The sequence below is a fragment of the Sphaeramia orbicularis genome, chromosome 17 (genome assembly GCF_902148855.1).
Source record: "Sphaeramia orbicularis chromosome 17, fSphaOr1.1, whole genome shotgun sequence".
Classification (NCBI taxonomy): Eukaryota; Metazoa; Chordata; class Actinopteri; order Kurtiformes; family Apogonidae; genus Sphaeramia; species Sphaeramia orbicularis.
Genome location: NC_043973.1, coordinates 17,432,391 through 17,449,421, shown reverse-complemented (window position 1 = coordinate 17,449,421; position 17,031 = coordinate 17,432,391). Strand labels below are relative to the sequence as shown.

General features: G+C 37.7%; 2 protein-coding genes across 4 annotated transcripts; both read right to left on the bottom strand.

Annotated features, from left to right (window-relative positions):
* Positions 1–1,297: 1,297 nt before the first annotated feature.
* On the bottom strand, positions 1,298–5,766 carry fbxo36b (F-box protein 36b). The gene is given in 5 exon segments (XM_030160905.1): positions 1,298–1,901; positions 2,785–2,957; positions 3,953–3,997; positions 4,000–4,060; positions 5,580–5,766. Coding segments are annotated over 5 exon segments (798 nt in total). The 5' UTR covers positions 5,676–5,766; the 3' UTR covers positions 1,298–1,478.
* Positions 5,767–6,157: 391 nt separating this feature from the next.
* agfg1b (ArfGAP with FG repeats 1b) lies at positions 6,158–16,658 on the bottom strand. Of its 3 annotated transcripts, XM_030160902.1 has the most exons (12): positions 16,492–16,658; positions 13,072–13,165; positions 12,708–12,823; positions 10,733–10,871; positions 10,463–10,619; positions 10,182–10,289; positions 9,056–9,200; positions 8,670–8,749; positions 8,478–8,570; positions 8,124–8,282; positions 7,495–7,589; positions 6,158–7,321 (listed from the first exon to the last, which is right to left on the bottom strand). In XM_030160902.1, the coding sequence occupies exons 1-12, from the start codon at positions 16,656–16,658 to the stop codon at positions 7,265–7,267; spliced, it is 1,410 nt and encodes a 469-aa protein (XP_030016762.1). In that variant the 3' UTR covers positions 6,158–7,264. The 3 variants fall into 3 exon arrangements, with proteins under 3 accessions (XP_030016762.1, XP_030016764.1, XP_030016763.1); XM_030160904.1 differs by lacking the exon at positions 8,124–8,282; XM_030160903.1 differs by lacking the exon at positions 10,182–10,289.
* Between the last annotated feature and the right edge of the window lie 373 nt (positions 16,659–17,031).

Below are 17,031 nucleotides of genomic sequence, written 5' to 3'. Positions count from 1 at the left end.
ATGTTTAGGTCTGACTTTTGGAACACAGAGCAGACCACTGGTACTTCAATGGTACTCTGAGAAGTTGATTCACTGCGTTCTTCAAGATGTAACGTGTAAATGATAATATTGTGACACCCTGTGTTAAGCATGTTAAGAGTGTTTTTGTGTTTCTGCATTATGTGGGTATTCATGTTCATGCAGTGACTGTTTTGTTCCTGTGCCTCGGCCTTGTGTGTGCATGTGCAGAGAGTGGGGAGAAAAAGAAAAGAGACGTAGGGCTGTGTGGCTGTTTGGTTGATAATTTTTACCAGCGTAAGTTGTGACTGTAACAACAACTTATATTCCTGTCTGCTTAGTCCATTAATAAAGCCTGAATCCAGTGGAACTATACTCTGTTTTGGGTGTCATCAACTTCAGGGCTATAACAATATTGTTAAAAATGCACTTCTTTTTCTTAAGAAATTTCAGATTGTCCATGATTGTTCATGTTATTGACATTTTTTTAATGGATAGTTTGTAGATGTAAACATTTTTATAATCTAATTTTACCTTTTTCACTCTAAAATAAAGAGAAAAGTTTGGAGTTGACATTTGTAGGTTATTATGTTATTATTTTAGAAGTCCTACCCACTTCAGATCATATTGGGCAGTGCGTGACCCCTGAACTAAACTGAGTTTGACTCCCCTGCTCTAACATGAGCGAAGCCTCACTGAGTATTAGATGGGACATACTCAAACTGGGCATGTTGTCAGGATGCTTTAGTCTGGTGCAGTGGCAGCCTGTGCCCACTAGAGGACAGTCAGTCCTGTCTCCATCAATGAAATGTCAATCAAACTGTTACCTCTGTCTGAAAGAATACAGAGTTCATTTATGGTAGGACAAAGTTGGCATTATTTAATAATAGGTCTTAATCATTTCACTCTCATCATACATGTTCAACTGAAAATATTAAACTGAGGTGCAGCTGTTTTTACAAAGAAGAACAAACTGCAAAAAGATGCTAAATTCTCATTTTCATCCATAGGGTATTTTTAATCTTTAATTCCGTCAAATTTTACATCTATTTGTTGTTGTTGTTGATTCATTAGTTGTATATTTTAAGAATCTCTATTTATTCTTAAGGATTTGTTATATTAAGGAGCTGGCCTTTATCATTTTCATTGTGTATGTTATTGTTTTTTTGCCTATAGATTACATTGAAAATGAGGACTTAATATATAGTCTGAGTTTGATCATTTATTGTATAAATGAATAACAACAACAACTATAAGTCCTGGTGTATCTTTTATTAGTCAAATTAATATATTAATAAACAACACAAAGAACATTTTTATAGGAATTGTCATTGTATGATACTGTACGATGACTTTTAACTAAAACAATTCAAATTTTGAAAACAAAATAAAACACATTCAGATCACTAGTATGTTCCATTTTAGCATGAGGAATCATTAAGACAAAAGGTTTATGCAATAAATTTGGCAAAAGGTTTAAGTCAGTGTATTTGTAGTTCTGCAGGGTAGACTCTACTCTGAACTGCTGTTGTCACTTCACAGTTTTTTAGATCCTCCAATAAATGTTCAGGCATGTTGCAGCCAGCGCCAAACTCTGGGTCAGTGTTTGGGTCGGGGTAGATATCAGGGTTCACATCAGGGTGAGATTCCTCGTCGCTGTCATCCCTCGTCTCTGGGGTTCCTTCAGGACACTCCTCTTCCTTTCTATCTGGGTCCCAGACCTGGTCCTTCATTTGTTCCTTCTTCTTCAGTTTCCAGCGATTGATTTGCTTCTGCAGCTGTAGTTTGTTGGTGAAGAAGATGTGACGCCAGCCCACCTCCAGAGCCAGAGACGACACCTCAGCTGAAACAGTGTTACACCGCTGACGCACTGCAGTCTCCCAGAATCCCTCTGACCCACACAACTGAAGATGAAAATATAATGATCGTTTAAGTTATGTCTGATCATACAGTATATTTTATTTCTAAGACCTGATATTGTTAATATAGTTTACAGTTTATCAAAGGAAGACCCTTCATTTAACAGTGGTGGGGAAATACCGGTGTATTTTTAATGCTGTAATTAAATAGTTACAAATGTACCATACATGTACTTAAGCATTTACATTTCATGCAACTTATACTTTTTACTCTGCTACATTTGTCCATTTTAGTTATTTTTCAGATTTTCCAAACCCTTCCTGAAAATCCTTATGCTAAACTCAGGGTTTTTCTATCATTATAAGGCATAGCATCCACATTTTTACCAGCCAAATTATTAAACAATCCTTGCAGAGAGCATCAGAATTATCCCAGTTAGTCCCCAGTGGACTATTTCAACAAGTATCACTTTTAAGAAGTTTAGGAATTCTTGTTAACTTTATAGCTTTTCCAAATTATCCAAATTTCTAAATGTGCCCACTGATGTGAAATTATATAGTTTTTTAAAATCCTAAACCCCTCATCCATGTCTTCCTTAAACTGTGGGAAAACACCAGAACCCAAAGTAACCCAAAGCTTTCTGAAAGCCTGGTGAACAGAAAATAATTTTTGCTAAACTAAGTAAACTCTTTAAAACACTCTTGGATTCATAGGGAAATGCATCTTTGCAAAGCTGAAAAAACATATGAGGCATTGTAATATATAATGTGGTTTGACTGAGCTCAACCTTAAACATCTACAGCTTTAAAATACAACATGCATATTCATCAGGCCTTTTAATTTTTAATTTAAGATTAACTTCCTAATATACAGCACAATATAATGTATTCAGGGTAGTGTCTCTTTTGACTCCTCTTTGCTTCTCACCTGCCTGAACCTGCGTGAAGTTCGTCCGAGCTGACCCACATCCTCCAGCTCGAGATAATTTATAATCTGCAGAAGTAAAGAGTCAGACAGGCGCTCCAGATAATCATAGTGGCCTTGGCACAAGGCTTTGGCATACTGCCAAATCTTTTGACCAAAAACCATCCTGACCTCACCTGAGGAGAAGCCAATTATTTTTCAAGCATTCAGTTTGTTTTCTGTACAATGAGCAAGGAATATAAGAGTTAAAAGTGCATAAGGAGCAAACATTTCACCACAAACATCTATGCAAGATGTTAAAATAGAGGGTTAGAAAATGTTAATAAGTATGTTATACATAGCTGTATTGGCTTATCAAAAACAAAATTATTATTTATAATACTTATAAATGAAGCACAGATGCCCCAGCCCATGGATCATATCTGATGATTCTTTTTAGATTAGATTACATTACATTACATTAGATGGATTTTTTAAATTTAAAACATGTTCAACATTCACAATACCTTCTAATCTAATCTAAAATTCTTTTTAATAAAAAATGAAATGCAGAAATTAACATTACCACTAAAACTGACTTACAACAACACAATATTTTTGTCATATCATTCAGTCCAACTGTGAAATGGAATGTTATTCCTCACACAGACCAAATATGAAGACATAGGCGACCAAAGATTACTCATTTTAAAATCCACTTAAAAACTATTATGAAGCGAGTGAATGACTCCTGTTAAACCCAATATACACAAGCAAAAAAATAATAATAATAAAATTCATAAAAAATGTGAACTTTGACCTACTTTTCCCAAAATGTAATGAGATCTATACTGGGTCTCTGGCAATCTATAAACCCAACTTGGTATGAATTCCACCAATAGTTTTGCTGCTACAGGCATTTGAAATGTTGCCCATTATAAGTAAATGGGGAAAATAAAAAGATTTCAAAAATTTATTAAAGAAACTGGAATTTTGACCAACTTTTCCCAAAATGTAATCAGATCTATTCTGGGTCACCAGCAATCTATAAACCCAATTTGGTATTAATTCAACCAATAGTTTTGCTGCTAGAGTGTTAACAACTAAAGAAACAAACAAGCCGAACCAAAAACAACAGGTCTACCCCTTGCCTCCCCTTCAAGGGGGAGGGGGGAGGTAATAAAGTTCTTACTGTTCAACCATGGGTCATCCAAGAAGTCCTGGTGAGACTCACTTCGCTCCCAGGTTTTGAGTACCTGTCTACTGTTCTTGGAGAAATCTTCCACCATCTCCAGATCACCTGAAAGTGACCATTCAAAGAGAAACTGATGCGAAGCAAATACTTTGTAACACATACTGTATATGCAGTCATCAGTAAAAGTACTGATCTCACTGCGTGACAATATGGTACAAGTTGAAGTTCTGAAAGTGTAAGTATTAACTGCAAAATATACTTAGTATGAAAAAGTACCAAAAATTGTTGTAGTGGAGTAGAATGGTCTCTGTTAATGTTTCACCATTATATATGTTTTTGGATTCATGTTACTGTTGCTTTAATGCAGGAGTGTCAGACTCATTTTGGTTCAGGGGCCACATACACTTTGATCTCAGGTGGGCTGGATGGATAAAATAAACAACAAACCTAGAAATAATGACAACTCCAAAACACTATAACAGCTCCTTTGTTTTAGTGCAAAAAAGTACAATTACAGTACGAAAATGTTTGCATTTACAAACTATCCTTAACAAAAAAAGAAGTGTATTACCCAAACATGAAGAACCTGAAATTCTGAAGTGCAATATTAAGCCTTATATTATCTACATATGTGTATTTCAACTTACAGATCACAGTAGATCTATGAAGGCACAAAACATTTAGTGACAGGGATAGCATTGTGAAAATTGCACTTGTTTTTTGTGAGAAATTTCAGCTTGTTCATAGGTTATTTGTATTTTTTGTGAAAGGATTGTTTGTAAATGTAAACACTTTCATAATATAATTTTACTTTTGCAGTTTTTTTGCAAATGAGTTGCCATTATTTATAGGTTTTTTATGCTATTACTTAACTGGTCTGGTCCACGGTAGACCAAACTGGGTTGTATGTGGCCCCTGAACACCTTTGACTATTAATATTTTCAGTGTAATTTTACTGCAAGTTCATCCGGGCCGGATTGGACCCTTTGGTGGGACGGCTTTGGGTCACAGGCTGTATGTTTGACACCCCTGCTTTAATGTGTACATATGTTACATTTTACTGCAGTGGGTGTTTAAGGTTGAATTCAGTATAACTACATGATATACTGTGGGGAGTTTAACCTGTAGTAATGTATTATATTCTATATGATCATCATATATCACTGAGAGAGAGAGAGAGAGACAGAGAGATTTTATCACAGTTATATCTAATAAACGAAACTTAAATACAGAGATATTGATATATTATTACGTTATTGGCCTAGTTATTATATTTGCAAAGAATTTTTTTGCCAGGCCAATAACGTAATAACCAGGCAGTAACGTAATAAGTTACTAAGTTACTGGCCAAAAGTTATTACGTTATCGGTTCAGGACTTTTATTACATTATTGGCCAGATTACGTTATTGGCCTAAAACATTTTAAAAATGATAAATTCGTTACGTTATCGGCCGTTATCACATTATCGGCCGTTTTTATCGGTCGTTTTTGCCTTGGCTTCCACATACCCCGCCCGTTAAGCTAACCCTGAAACAGCAGTTACGTTAGCACTAACTTACTTCGGCTGGAAATGAAAATGTGCTTTTTAAAGCGATTACACTTCTATAAAATAATAAAACTTACATCAGACTTCCGGACAGCAAAATAATAAAAGTTCTTATTTGGTGAAGGACCCACTCCAGAGGTTTCATACAGAGGATCTGTTAACAGGGACGCCATGTTAAAGTTTGAGAGTTGTCATGGCAACGGTATTTCCCTGACGGAGGACCTTTGGTGTTCTAACATGTTTTACACTCAATTATGATCCAATAAAACATGTAGCTCTACATTAAAGACTGTAGAAGATGAAGCATCCATTCAGCACACATAACACACTAAATATTTTATGGAATAAACACTTTACACAAACTCAAAATTGTAGTTAAAAATCTTTAATTTATTTATACATATATTTATATATGTACACATTTACTTACCTAGTCTTGTAAAGACAAGAAACATATTGTCAAATTCATTGTTAGTCATTGGTGGCACAGTTGAGACCCTATTGCTCTCCAGTCACAGGCTCTTCTTACTCAGTCCATTTTCCGTTGCCTTATTTTAATGCAAACTGAAAGGAGATCAATATTTCTCCTCAAACTGTTCTTTCCAGTTACTTTACAAATAACAACAGATGTCAAAGGAGGTCAGCAGAGAATGAAGTTTTGCATTTTTTTTTTTCCAAAAGGCTTCCACCTTTAACTCTAGGCAGGGTCTAGTAAACCTGTCATTCCCTGGCTCCTGACGACATTATAAAACACTTTGTTTTAGGCAACCCAATTTGGGTAAAAACAAACGACCTTATGCTTTCCTAACAGTATTTCCTTAGTTTTTACCACAAATATCCATAACTTGCTCCTCTGACATTTTCAGCCCCGTAGAACAAGGTTACTGACAGGACAGTGAGTAACATCAGTGTTTTTATGTACTTGGTCAGGACAAAGAAACCTCTTAATATCAGCGCTGTTTGTCTCATTTCTCCTTTTGTGCTCTGGCAGACATGTCTTTTATGTCCTTTACGTGCTGGCCTTCATCTAGGAGCTAGCCTTGGTTTCAAACCAAGATTTAGATTCAACCCTTTTTTCCACAGTTGCACAGAAAGTGGCAATATGCAACTGTTCAAGCTAAGTATGTTACAGGAGGATGTTACGCTGCCTTTTAAAGACCTGGGTTTGGTTGTTTAGAATAAAGGGCATCTGTTGACTCCTTAAAATAGCACTCTGGATCTTCAAAAACATTTGGCACCTTAGTGCCACTATAGTAGCAGTTATGCTAAAAGAACAAAGCAAAGTCCCTTTTTGAAAATGAAAAACCTGCACCATCATGGTTACTTCAAACCACAGATTATGGATTTGGATGGAACCCTGTTAATATTCCTAAATGGTATACCCTTACTTACATAGATAGTTTGTAGTGGTTTTTATCCACAAGGTGTGTATACTCACCATTGTTAACTCAGTCCTTGTTATACATAACATGTACTTAATTGTGATTACAAATGATGATATGCACAGAGCTTACAGTAATAAACAAAAAATAAAAAGCATATAATGCATTGTATATAGTCCAAACAGTACACCCCCCATAACAGTCCCTTAGTCTTTAATAGTCCTTTGTACTCCTTCATAGTGTTGTAAACTTCTTTTATGGAAAAAAAAGAAGTCTTTTTTTTTTATATAAGAAATGTACTGCCACTAATTGCGTGACGGAACGAGTGCGTTGAATATGTGCTGCATGCTGCCCTCTGCTGGCGAGGTCTGGGAGCTGTGCTACAGGAAGGGGTTGGTCGATCCCCCTGAAGGGAAGGGCCCAGCCGGCGCTCCAGCCTGAAATAAGAGACGTTAACATTAACTTATTTCAGCTTTAAGAAAGATACTTTTACAAATGAACTGTTAACAATAAATGTTTTTCCTTCAGTTGAAAAAGGTTTTTCCACAGTATATGTTTAACTTTTTAACAGTCTTTGAAAACGGGAGAACAAAAGACAAGGCATGCTCACCATAAATGGGTTATTGGACATGCCAGGGCCAGCCATAGGCTGCCCAAAGGGCGTCATGGAGGGCTTGTTCTGACCGTAGACAGGGAATGCAGGGCCTGGGGGCAACAGAGGGAAGAGGATTTACCACAGTCTGCTCTCTCTAGTAGTTGAGTAATGAGAAGAGTGAACAGTTTAATTTCATTAATTCTTTTTTTTTTTTTTTAAATAAAAAAAATAAGTTATACATATACATCTACTTTACAGTGTGCTAAATTATGAGTTTTTTCATCTAAAGGAACTAAGACTATAAAAAGTAAAATATACCAACAAGAGAGCCAAGCCCCAGATTGCATTCAGGTGTGAACAGAGCCCGATAACTAATCCAAATCTGTTTACTCCAGTATTTTGTACAGTGAAGTATCCTAAAGCTTTGTACCCTAAATGCAACCTTTTATCACTGTGCAGTAGCTGTCTGTGACAATTTGCACTTTTATGCAGCAAGACGTAAACTGAATCCCCTGTGCAAAGGGTTGCAAAGTTGATAAAAATAACAATACACATTACATTCATGCAAGGTAAAATGCAATCATTGACAGGTACTGCACAGATGGAACAGGGTAAAAGAACACAGGGACATGGGGGTCACTAACCATTAGACTGAGGGTGGTAACCCCCAGGTTGAGAATAAGGGATGGGGGCCTGGCCAGGGAATTGCTGCTGGAAGTTTCCGCTGAAACTGGTCGGGAGGCAGTAGGAAGACGCATTCCCAAAGCCGGCAGGCATGCTCATAGAGCCAGTACCAAACGAGGCTACGAGACACACAGTGTGTGTGTACAGTCAATGCACACACACACCAACACACACACAAGGAGGAGTAAGTTCTAGATACAAATCACGATACAAAAATACAAATTACTTGACAATGTAACAGGGTTACATTAAAGTAACACAAATGTCTACATAAGAAAAATGCATTTAATGCATTGAACTTGAACTGCACACACCTGCAGATGGAGCTCTACCATTGGTCTGGAAAGGGTTGGTTGCCATCTCTGGAGCAACAGCTGCAGCAACAAAGGGGTTTGTGGACGGGACGGCTAGATGAAAAACACGAGGTTTCAAAATAAATCTTCAAACTAAAAATTTACACCAGTGAAATGTGCCTCTATTGTGGTGAACAGCACTTATAAAGCTACCTCCAAAGCCTGGCTGCATGCTGGGTAACACAGGTGGATTCTGGGCTGGTGATGAACCAAGCACCGGTCCAAATATGTTCCTGTAAAAAATGTTCATACGATCAGGCTGGTATGTACAAAGCACTGTGAGTTGTCTATATCATTGGTTCAGTGATAAACACTGGTCACCTTTTGTTGTCTTTTCAAAGTGAGGAAATAAGGTACAGATCCATTTTCACTCAGAAGTTCACTGCAAGTTATTACTGGAGTGGTATGACTTGTTTATCAATGTCTACTGAGTAAAGTAATTGATTATGAAGCTTGGACAAACAATTATTACCTCACTGTACATACAATCACAATTTAACACAGTTTGTGTTGAGAGAATGTCACCATGTGTTTCTCACCCTGGCACGTTGCTGCCTGAGGAGACAGAGGAGCTGAGCTCGTTGTCCAACTCCGCCAAAGCAGCATAGCGGTCCTCTGTGCAGCTCCCTGTCTGGGACTGGGAGGGAACGGCACTAGACATTGAAGGAATTGGCACACTTCCCCCTATCAACACATTTAAAAAAAAAAAAAAAAAAAAAACACTAACAGAAATGAGAAAGAAACGCCCCATTTTTCTTCCATACAGATGTGCTAAACATCCAGATAAATTCCTTTCAAAACAACCAGATATGTTTTCATGGAACATCACAGTTATGGTCAAGTTTTTATGTATCTACTGTAATTTTCCTGTTTGTGAATGTAAACGTCCCACCGCATTTTTAGAAACCTGGAAAAGCTCTAATCCTAGTTGGAGAGATATGAGGCATATACAGGCCCCTAAAAACACTAACACTTTATCATGTCTTTAACTAGGACAAACAAAAGGTTGAAAACCTTTCCAACAGAACGGTGCTTTTCTCAAGTTTTAAACAGTTGCCTAGCAACAACAGCAAGGATGCTGGTATAGGTATCAGAGCAGGCTTACCCAGTGGACACAGTGGCTTAGTCATCAATGAAAATATAAGAGCATAGGGGTGGATGTACACTACTGGTCAAAAGTTTTAGAATGTTTTCCAAATCCAACACTTTAAGGGTTATAATGGTCTGTTTCTCTCCATCACAGTAGGAATTTGCTTTCTATACTACAATATTGTCCAAATAATGCTTGAAAAAAAATTCAAAGAGTGCAATAACAAAGTCTGTAACATAGAGAGGTTTTTTTAAGAAATTTTAAAAGGTGAACTTTCAAGTCAAGTTATTTTCACTTCTGCAGAAAATCTGCATGTTGTTAATCCATTACTTGTTCTCTAAAAAGGCCTTTAAATAACTTTGAAATCTGCACTTTCAGCTTTGGGTAACCTACATGTTTTATTCCCTTTGACAGATTACAGTTTCCTTGTTCAATTTCAGGTCATTCAGTGGACTTGAACAGCTCAAATTCAATGAAACTAGAAGAAACATGTTGCTCTAAAGCTACTGACCAGTTTTATACATGTACAGAATGAAAACAGGGTGAAGGAGACATCACAGTGAGGAGGGGGGTACCTGATGGAAAGGACTTTGAGGGGGGTGACGTGCTCAGATGAGATGGAATTGCAGTGTTTCCAAATGCCTCAAAGTTGGCAAAGTTGGTATTTGAATGACCCTGAGGTGCTGTAGCCGTAGACAAGGAAAAAATTAACAAAGACAATGTGAATGTGAAAATAAAAACAATGACAGGGCAATGAATAGGGTGATGCCAAGCCAAGGAGTATGCATTGCTAATATCTCCATTAGATTCTGTGACAAGCTGGACCTTTTGGGACTTCCTGCAGAAAATAACTCACCTGACTGGCTTTGAAAATGTGCAAAGTTGGCAAAGTTAGTAGAGCTGGCAGTCTGAGAAGGTGGTGCAGCGAAAATGTCTCCTCCAAGGTCTGAAAGTAAGTCAAATTTCTTCTCCTGAGCAGCAGTGTGAGCCTGAGAACGACCGAGCCCTGGAGACTGGATGTCACCCAGAAAAAGAAGATTTTACACTTTGTTCAAAAATACAAATTCCTACATTACATTACAGATAGACTATGGACTCAAAGTGGGTTGTAGTATTTGTGCATTACCTGGCGTAGGGGGGTCTTGTTGAGCTGCAGGGTCTTGAGGGGTTGGACTTCTGGGGTACTGCCAGTGCTGCTAGCTGAGGAGCCGGACACAGAGGCCTGAACACTCGCTACTGCCCTCGCCTGGTCTGGAGGAACATACCTTTACATACAGGAAGAAACCAGAACAGATATTAAAGACATACGATATCAATAGGACATGATGTTAGGGAGTAAATCGTTTGAGGAACTTAAAATAGAGTTAACAATAACATTCATGCATGGGCAAATTATAGAAGTGTGTTATATTTCTAGTTATCATTATATCTACCCAGACTCCACAACATCAAACAAAAGGGTATGTGTCACTAATCATGATTTAGTTTCATGAGGTTTGTCCATTAACAACAAGTAGTTTCATAAATTGGTGCCTTGAATTAGTCAACATCAAAGACACCACCTCAATACATAACTGTTTAACTAATGCTGGTTTGGTGGAAAAATATTTGAATGCTTTTCCAGTTCTGCTCCAGAGACAAAATTATGAAAGATGGGTAGACATGCTGACATCCATCTGCCCCTGTGGTACATGCTGAGAGGATAAAAACACTCTGAATGACTTTAGATTTCACCATCTGCCCTCAATTTCAGTTTTTCTGTTGTTGTCAGACTGCTGCTTCATGTCGTGGTAAGTAAATTAATCAAAAGTAACCTGTGTAAAGAGATAGAATTTAGAATTAACCAATATTTGAAGACAGGAGTGTATGAGACATATGCATGAATGGTGTGCTACAACATTAAAAGACTGCCTTCAACTACACTTTCACATTCCAACCAAATGGGCATTGGGCAATAGAGGGTATTTTCACACAGCGACATCTTCAGTCAGTCTGACCAGGATATAACTTACTCAGACTACAGTGATGTCTCGAGTTGATGACCTGGTCAACATCAGAACATCAGCAGAGCTATGGCATATAAGCAATGTAAATGTAAATGTATACTCTGAACCAAAATGATACTGGCCACCCAACATCTCTCAGAATTCACAAGTTCAATTTCCAGTCATACTGATATCAATCAGTAGAATGAAGCAATGGTTATTCATGAAAATTATAGCCAGATATTTAATTAAAATCAATAAAAGAAAAATGTAAATTCCAATTAAAAAGTAACACAATTTAAAGGATTTACAGCCAACGGCTGATTAACTGATCAACAAAAGTGGATAACTGCTGAGCAGACCAAGCAGCTTCAACTCTTATTTTCCCTCCAACTCAGTTATTCCAGTTGAGAGGCCTAATGTGAGCCATCAGAAAAAATAGGAGCCAACAGTTTGTAAAACTCCTATCAACATAAATGATATGGGCTATCTCTAAATACACTGTTTCCCATAAAGTTGGAATAAAATATTTTTACCTCTTCAGGTGAAATGATTGTGAGTGACAATGTGATTTATTATTGACAGATAAAGTGTAACTTGGACTCAGTATGGAATCATTGCACCTGATCAAAGGTGATTACTGATGTGTATAAATAGGAATGGAAACAGAAATGTGTCAGAAAACAACATTATTCCAACTTTATGGGCAACAGTGTATTTATTACTGTTTAATATGATAAGGCTTGCATTAAAAGGTCTTGGTTCCTCAGATGTGTATTAACAAGAGAACAAACTGGATGACTAACTGTAACTACAACTATTACCAAAAAAGAACATATAATTGGTTATCAAAATGTTTAAAATTTGTACTTCTTTTTAAACACCAAACACAGCAGTAAAAAGTGAGATGTAGATATAGAACCGCAAGATGATGAAAAACAGAGAAAGTATAAGGATAAACAAAAACAAAAGCAAAAGAGCATTTGCTACAGACAAAAAATAGAAAATGAAAAGTAGCATATAGAGGACATTTAAAATTTTTAACTGAACTATCCTTTATATATGATCCATTCATTCAATGGCATAAGGAAATGAAACAAAAAAATGCTTATGTACCATCGTTTCTTTTCATATTTTTCCTGTAGGAACTCTTTTACTTTCTGAGGTTCTCGGAAATCTGGAACAACTGATGTCCTGTCGTCATAGAGGCCCAACCAGATGTGTTTACAGACCTACAGGGGGGCAAAGGAATGAACAGAGTGGGAAGTGAGGAGGGGATTTGGGTGGGGGTGGTGGCAAAGACCGGGGGAGAGGTGAGAGAAAGTAGAGGGGAGGGGGAGGGGAGAGCGAGAAATGGGAGAAAAAAGTAGGGGGAGAGGAATGCCAATAAAGTTGAATAAGCACGGCTCAGAAAAACACCAAGATGCCTCACGGGCGTGGCTTTACACATACAGTTCATAATGTGAAGTGTGGATGATACCTCGTTGCTGTGTTTCTGTAGGAACTCAATTTCCTGCTGTGTGAATGTGGTCATAGAGATGGACTTCACTCTGTGTGGGGGATTCAATCCTCGCCTGTGGGTGGAGGAGGTATACGTTAGCGAAAGAACAAGAGAGGCAGGATGCAACCTAATGCTATTCAGCAGACATAGAACCAGCTCAAAGTAACAAACGTCACAGCATGGTCACCAGTTATTTACAGATTCACAACAGCACAACATAGGACGTAAACACTTACTGCCAGTTAAAACTTTTAAAACCATATACTTGAATAATGGTTTATACTGCTCAGTTAATTCTGTAAGAACAAATGTATCAGGTCCATAAACTCAAATTAAGAGCCATAAATTCATAACTAACAAAACTGATTATTATAAATAGGTTATAACAGTGTCAGATGTAATGAATGAAAATCATTACAGGCAACGAAGGATTATTTTCAGTGTGGGTTATTTTTTCAAGTACTCCACTAGTTTACAGTAAATTGTAAGAAAAATGTGTAAAATTATGATATTCTCAATTAGTTTTATTCACAACTCAAAGGCATGCAGTTTGCAGTCATACAGGAATAAAGAAACCAGAAAAAACTTGGATATTAATTTAATAGTTGAAAACAAATTAACTAAATGTGTATGTCATATGAAACAAGTGTCTGACTAATCTTGTATGTAAAGAAGGGATTACTTCTGAATATTGATAATGAACTTTAATTAATTAATTACATTTTAGACCTATGTTGATTTTCCTTGCAACTACATTTGAAGAGTGTTTTCTGTTTACCTTTTATTATTTTATATCTAATGCTTTATGTATTGTTACATGCTTAATTGGAAATGGGAGAAAAATGTGATTAAATACCTTTTATTTGTTGAATATATGTTTAGAAATGTAGTAAGAAATAGGCCTTTCCATGATCATTTTATATAAACTACTTGTTCATTGAATTTGCAGAAAATGTGCTATAAATTATGATGTGTATCAGGATATGAAAGTACTTATATCTGTAAGATTTAGTCAAACCATGCAGTGATAAATAAGCATTCATCTTCTTGACTGTGGGACCAAAATCATATGTTACAAAATGTGAAACAGTCATCTGATTAAACAATCACATAATGAATCAAAGAAACAGGAGAGAAATGGTTAAATTCACTTACATTGGGGTGTTTAACAGGTAGTTTGTCAGTTTTTCTATCTAGCTATTCCATGTTTGTACCACTAGATACATGTATCCCAAGCCTTTAAACATACATGACAAAACAAAAAAACTCAACACACCTTCCATGAAGGAGCAAGTAAAGGTTCAGTCAGAGAGAAATATTTTTTTGTGAAGATGCTAACTAGGGGCATGACCAAAAGGCCCACAACACTTAAAACTAAAAAAACAATAGCTAAAATATGAAGTGCCTGCTTCACATGACATCTGGGCTATTTTCCAGATCGGATAAGGAGCTCTGACACAACAACTTCTAAAGAAACACATCATCACAGTGATGACACTAGTGGTGACAACATGTCCTGGAACAGTCAGGTCAGAGTAAAGACGCAAATCACAGCAAGAACATGTGGCAGATTACACATTGCAAAAAGTTACAAAAACAGAAGAATGAGGAAACAAAAGTCATGTCCACAATTTATTTGACACGTCTATGAAGACTGAAAGCTAAAAAATACACTAAGTTCCTCTACTGTACACTGACTTCAAGAGGCTGATTTATTCTGTACTTTAAATTGTACTTCTTTTTCGGTATTGAAGATATTACTGCTGTCATTCAAGGCTGTAAAAGCATCCATACCTATTACTTGTTTTATTATACCCTAATGATAATAATAACTCTAATGCTGTGAACTGATAGTTCCACTTTATCAACAGTAATATTATGTTTTATGGATAAGACTGTAGATTACAAATGTATATGTTTTAATCCTAGTGGACAACAGTACAAACTAACAGTGAATATAAACCAGACATACACGTGAAATTTCCTCCCCAACAGGTTGAAAAACACATGTGATGACTGGCATCAACATCAGGATGTGTGACTCAGTATGGGAAATCGACTGGGTGTAGGAAGGGAAGAGATTGCATAAATCTAACTTGTTACTGAAATCTTTCCATGGTTATGATTTCAAAATGATTCCAGTTTGAGGAACCAAAAGTGATTTTATTAGACACCCACAAAGAGCAACCCACTGCCCCACTTCATCTAGCATTTCCCCTAGTGTAGAGACGCACCCTGCTCTTATCTAGAGGTGTGTTTGTTATACGTGTGTGTGTTTGTGTTTGGACTTGCAGGTCGCCCAGTTAAAGGTTTAACTAGAGGAGGATCCCCTGACCGTCTATGACGTACTGTTTTTAAACAGAGCATTCACATATTTGACTGATTCTGAACCCAGTGGTGCAATGCAACCTGGCAATTTCACCCAATAAAGTACATAAGTATGCATCTGAGGTACTTGTACTTTACTTGAGTCTTCCATTTTATACTACGTTATACTTCCATCCCAACTATATATTGTACTTTTTACTTACATTGCACTTTTTCCATCCACTTCTTATTCATTGAAATTAAAAAAAACAGTGTAATAAACTGAGAAGCTGAGCTGAGAAATTTGTCTTTTAGGTAAATAAAAATAAGCCTGAATTTACTCAAAATACATCGTGATCAAGCTGAAAACAGGCCTGTTTTATAGACACTTTAAAATATACTTTGCAGGAATAAACACATGGTTCTCTCATATGAAGACAATGGATGACGTATTGGTGTAAATTAAACTATACTACATAGAATACTTACAATTAAGTCAGTCACAGAAGTAGCAGTAATATTAATCCAAAATGATTCTATATAATAGTAACACTTTCAGTACATGTAGCTAAAAACTTTTGAGTATAGTCTTAAATGGTTAACATATCAGTGTAGTATTCGTAATTTTTAAGTGAAGGATTTGGATTTTTCTTCCAGTACGGCTGTACGATGTGACTTTTCTAACTTATTTGTACTTTCACTTGTACTGTGGGATTTTCAGTGTGGTACTAGTACTAGTTCAGTGGAGGGTCTGAGTACTAGTACACATTATGGGCGTGCTAACCATGACCACACAGGCAGGAGACACATTCTCACCTTTAAACGATCCGTGACTCTAATGTCTTACCGAAATAAAACAACGGACACAAACAACCCGAACCGCTTCGGCCCGGCCCGGCCCGGCCCAACCCAACGGCCTCGGGCTCAACCGTCAACGGCGTTACCTGTCCTGACTTTACCGCTAGCTAACTGGCTAACGGTACCGCAGCCGAGTCAGACGTGTACGGCGAAAATCCGTGACCGACAGCGGTGCCTCGGTGACACGGTGAAGGGACAGTGACGGGTCTTTAGTTACCCCGTTGGAAAACTCACAATATTCCGGAGCAGGTGGTACAGACGAAGGAGCCCACTGTCATGTTGACATAGGTCGGGCCGCGCTGGTCGCAGTCGAAGCATTTCCTATTCGCGGGCAGGCTAGTCATTTCCCGGAGCATCTTCAGATGGGTCTCCTCTTGCTTTCGCTTCGCACTCGTCGCCATGGCCGAAAGCAGCAGTGTCGTATCGCCGGGAAGAAGTAGTGTCAAGGACCCGGGGCAGGGCGGGTGTCTTCAGGGCAGACTTGCCGCGTATGACGGCGGTGGCCGGGCAGACACCTTGCTGAGAGGTCTAGCGGGGAGACTGGGCGACTGACAAACTGCTTCTTCTACAACTGAAAACAAGCAGCCACCGAAGGACTGGCGCCACCTGCCGGCTGGGAATGACACCACAGTTTACCGCTTCTGTATAATAGAGGCGGAGTGGCCTCTGTGTGCGAATGTGTGTGTGTCCGAGGATTCACACAAAATCCGGAAAGAGCTGACTGCTGCAGTTTGGCATATTTATACATTTTTGGTCAAAGAAGAGACTAGCGAA

Excerpts from the sequence above, each read along its gene's own strand:
- agfg1b (XM_030160902.1), bottom strand. The coding sequence starts at position 16,658 with ATGGCGACGAGTGCGAAGCGAAAGCAAGAGGAGACCCATCTGAAGATG. Across the intron at positions 10,872-12,707 it reads AAATATGAAAAGAAACGATG|GTATGTTCCTCCAGACCAGG; the intron begins GTACATAAGCAT and ends CTGTATGTAAAG. Across the intron at positions 10,290-10,462 it reads ACATTTTCAAAGCCAGTCAG|CACCTCAGGGTCATTCAAAT; the intron begins GTGAGTTATTTT and ends CTACGGCTACAG.